General features: G+C 41.3%; 1 protein-coding gene across 1 annotated transcript; it reads right to left on the reverse strand.

Moving 5' to 3' along the window:
• Positions 1-2,944: 2,944 nt before the first annotated feature.
• Positions 2,945-3,747, reverse strand: LOC109761196 (nuclear transcription factor Y subunit B-1-like). The gene is made up of 2 exons (XM_020320000.4): positions 3,670-3,747; positions 2,945-3,580 (listed from the first exon to the last, which is right to left on the reverse strand). Exons 1-2 carry the CDS (start codon positions 3,692-3,694, stop codon positions 3,114-3,116), a joined length of 492 nt encoding a protein of 163 aa, XP_020175589.1. The 5' UTR covers positions 3,695-3,747; the 3' UTR covers positions 2,945-3,113.
• Positions 3,748-4,073: the final 326 nt, after the last annotated feature.

Genomic DNA, 4,073 nt, shown 5'->3' on the forward strand with positions numbered 1-4,073 from the left:
AATTTTTTTAGTTTTTTATTTCTTTATTTTTCATTTCATTTTCTTTTTTGTTTTTCTCTTTGTTTCAAAGTTTTTAAGTTTCATTTTGTACTTTTTTGTTTTTTAAATTTTATGAATATCTTTCAAATTCATGAACGTTCTTTGTAATCATGAACATGTTTTGAATTTGTGAATAATTTTTATAAATCATGATTTTTATTTAAAAATTGAAAGTGTAGTTATAAATTTGCAAATATTGTTTAAAATTATGATCATTTTTTAAAATTTGTGAACATGTTTTTGAATTTAAGATTTATTTGTTAAATTTGGTAACAATTTTTAAAATACACAAATATTTTTTGTTTGTTTTGAAATCCTTTTTTGAAATGTACGAACACTCTTTGAACTCATGAACAATTTTAGAATGAGCGAACATGTATTGAAGCGATGAAATATTTTTGAAACTATGTTTTTTAATATTCAACTAACCTTTTTAGATTTTCTAAATCTTTTATTAAAAATTAGTGAACATCTTTTGAATACATGAAAATTTTGTTTATAATCATGAAAATGTTCTAATATGCGGACTTTTTTCAAAGTCAGGAGTATTTCTTGATTTCCTGAATATTTTTTTCGAAATCATGACAATTTTTTGAATATGCAACATTTTTTCAAAACCACAAACATTTTTTGAATACATGTAGATTTTATGATTTTGCAAATATGTTCCAAAATCATGAACATTATGATGAATTCATGAACATTTGATGATTTCTTGAACATCTTTTCCAAAATCATAATTTATGTGAAATTTGGAATTGTTGAAATCCTGAATTATTTAAAAAAAGAAAAGAGAAAAAAAGAGAAAGAAAGAAAATGAGAAAAACAACGGTGTCTCGCCCCGCACACGGGCCGACCCAAAAGAGCATGCTGGGCAAGTGAGGGATGAGACGCCTCTTCTCAGCATTGGGCAAGCAGTGTTTGGCTGGTGTCATGGAAGCGGCCAAACATTGAACATGGATTTTGATGTCTTTAAAGATCTTGTCACTCCTCAACATAGTGGCAATACCATTTATATGTTTCTTGAAATGCATTGCTAGCTCCCAGATCGGCAAGCTCATGTGCCACTACAGGAAGACGTCATCGAGCATGAGTGACAACTTACTGGGGAATAACTCTTTCTTCAATTGTCATCCAGCGCATTTTTCTGTTTAGACTATTTGATTCATTCAGACCATTTGTTGTGTTTGAATTTGTATTTGAATAACTTAAAAACAATAAGCTAGAAATGTTATCAAAATGCTATTAAAATGTAACCAAAATGGAGATCAAGTTTGTAAGAAAGTGAGAAATAGCAAAAGAAATAGTTACAGATTTAAGTTTCAGGACCGGTTAGATTGCAAACTAAGAGTTATAAATAGGAATTCAAGACCAACTGCCTTTCCAAGCTGTAAGTCGGAGTGGCCGACCAAAGCAAGACTCCCAAGAATAGACCGAGACCACTATTCTCTTGCTTCTTCATGGTAATTAGATTGGATTATTCTTGACATGTTTATACCTGAAAACTTTGTGTGCACCATAGACATATTGAATTAATGTCATAAAGCAAAAGCCCCACGGTACCTACCAAACTAGACTTCACAAGAACACAATATATGACACATCTTTTGTTTCGTCAATAAGGTTTGCACCCTCAAAATTCAGGCGGTCTAAGACATAAAGACATCAGTGTTCAAAATATTTACCTTGTCCTGGAATACTTTCAAGGTTTTGCGTTAAACATTATTACCATGGAGAGACTGGCTATTGCACTACTCACCTTTTTCTGTCTCCCAACCATCAAACACATCTTGATTAGGTGGCCTCATCCACAAAAAACACAGACACCATTAGACAAATTGCCCAATGCAAGGTAAGAGACAATATGTCCACCTATTCTTATTTAGGCACGTGGGTACCACCTGGCCTGCATACCCGTTGCTTCAGTTCCGTCACCTCCACCAAAATGCGTTCATCCAAATATGTGATCCATCATATGTCGTCACACCCTTCCTGCCCTGCCTTCGAATGTTTTGACCTACGGCAACCGGTAGCGAATCGCAACAACGCATGTTGTCATTGATGTGTACTTTACCTAAAATTTAACCATTTTTTCTCGAATATGCACGAGTGTGCATATCATATACAGTATTAAAGAAGAAATGCAAAGAGTGCCTCCACCATTGGTTACAAGGTTTACATTACATGCTAATCCTCGCCACTCACCCACCTCTCTACCCTACTAAAGAAGGAAGTTACATTTCCTTTTAGAAGTCCCGCGGAGGACCAGACCACACCCTCATATCTCACTCTTTGTAATAGTTGCTCAATCAACGGCCGTGCTCCATCAAAGACAACTAAGCGAAAAAATAAAATAAAATAATTTCATTTTATAAGATGCTAAAAAAAATCTACTCACAACTAAGCGAAAATGACGAAAGAAAACAATAAAAATAGAAAACCATAAATGAACGAATAAACGCTCCCTGCATCACGTGTGACACATGTTGCCATGGGAGGATCCTCTCCTCTCTCACCTGCCGTTTGTAGATATTCCTATAATTTGAAGAAAGCATTTGATGAAAACTAAGTTGCAATGAAAATTTTATAGAAACCACATCTTAGTGCTTTTGAAAGAATTCTCTCGAAAAAACTATGATATGGCAGAAAGGTCATGTTCTATAAAATTTTGAAATTTGAGGTTCAAACTACAATATTTTTTAGAGCTAAGATTTTTTTTACATGAAAGGATTTTGTTTTTTGCACGTTTGTAGAATATCACCTCCCAAATATACTTCAAGAACTTTTAGAAACTTTTAAATATAGTGTTTATTTAGTTTTACCCTGTTTCTAGTTCTTATCAGGCATATATTTCCATGGATATATCGTGGGTGGTCGATTATATCTTTTGAAGACATTCGCAAACTGCAGGGACAGCTCTAAAGATATTATTATTGCCTTATGGATACATCGCGGATTTTCTTCAAGCAAAACAACGCTACATCCTGGCGTACACCTTATGTGTACATTTATAGCAGCGCATGCGCCTGCGCCTGCGCCTGAGACCGACGAGTTTGCCAGCCGTACCGGCACCGCTAATATCCTTCCGGCGGCGGAGGGACCACCGACCGCAGGAACTCCAGCTCCTCTTCGGTGACCGTCACTGGCTGTCCAGGCGGCAGGAACGATGCCATCGCCGGCGGCGCAGGAGGGCGCGCCCCGCGGCTGCTCCTGCCACGGGCGATGTCGTACTCGCGGTAGCCGCGGAGGTAGGTCTCCATGGGCTGGACGTAGCTGTCGAACCCGAGGCTCTGGCAGGACCAGGTGAAGTCCTCCGGCGCGACGGTGCGGCGGTGCTCAGACCTGGCCCGCTCGGACGCCTCGCCGCCGACGAAGCCGACGAACTCGACCGCGCAGTCGTGGGTGAGCTGCTTCGCGGTCTCGGCGATCTTGACGTTGGACGGCAGCACCCGCCTCATCAGGCGCACGACGTTGGCCATCGGCAGCGCGCTGCCCCCCTCCGCCGCCGGGTTCTCCCCGTCGCCCTCGCCGCGCTGCCCACCTGAAACGCAAACCAGTGACAAAGCTACCATGAACAACTAGTAACTCTGGTTTTAAACGTGGGCGTAATCTCCCGGAGCAGTTCCATACCACGTTTCTTGCTGCTCCCTCCCATCGTCCAACCTGTTACTCACTTTACTTACTCACTTACTCAGTGTGTGTGCGTTGTGGTGGGAGCGGCTTGTGGCCTGGGCACCTGCATTTATAGGCGTCCGCGGGCTGGGCTGCGCCAGCCTGGACGGACGTGCCATGCCAAGGTGCATGCTGCCGCCGTGGCGCGCGGAGAACGAGTTGAGGCCGCCACATTGCAGCTCCGGCGAGCCCTGCAGGCGTTACCGGCGGGGTTTAAACTCGGCACCCCCGCGCCGGTGTGCTCCTTTGTTCGCTTCTCACCTACGGGCAGGGTCGCCGGCGAGGAAGCACATCAATGCGCTGCACAGGCGTTCGCAGTCAAATCTCTTTTATCTTTAGCAAGCGATTACTGTCTGGGTGGT

Source organism: Aegilops tauschii, chromosome 6, assembly GCF_002575655.3.
Source record: "Aegilops tauschii subsp. strangulata cultivar AL8/78 chromosome 6, Aet v6.0, whole genome shotgun sequence".
Classification (NCBI taxonomy): Eukaryota; Viridiplantae; Streptophyta; class Magnoliopsida; order Poales; family Poaceae; genus Aegilops; species Aegilops tauschii.

Excerpts from the sequence above, each read along its gene's own strand:
- LOC109761196 (XM_020320000.4), bottom strand. The coding sequence starts at position 3,694 with ATGGGAGGGAGCAGCAAGAAACGTG. Across the intron at positions 3,581-3,669 it reads AGGGAGCAGCAAGAAACGTG|GTGGGCAGCGCGGCGAGGGC; the intron begins GTATGGAACTGC and ends TTTGCGTTTCAG.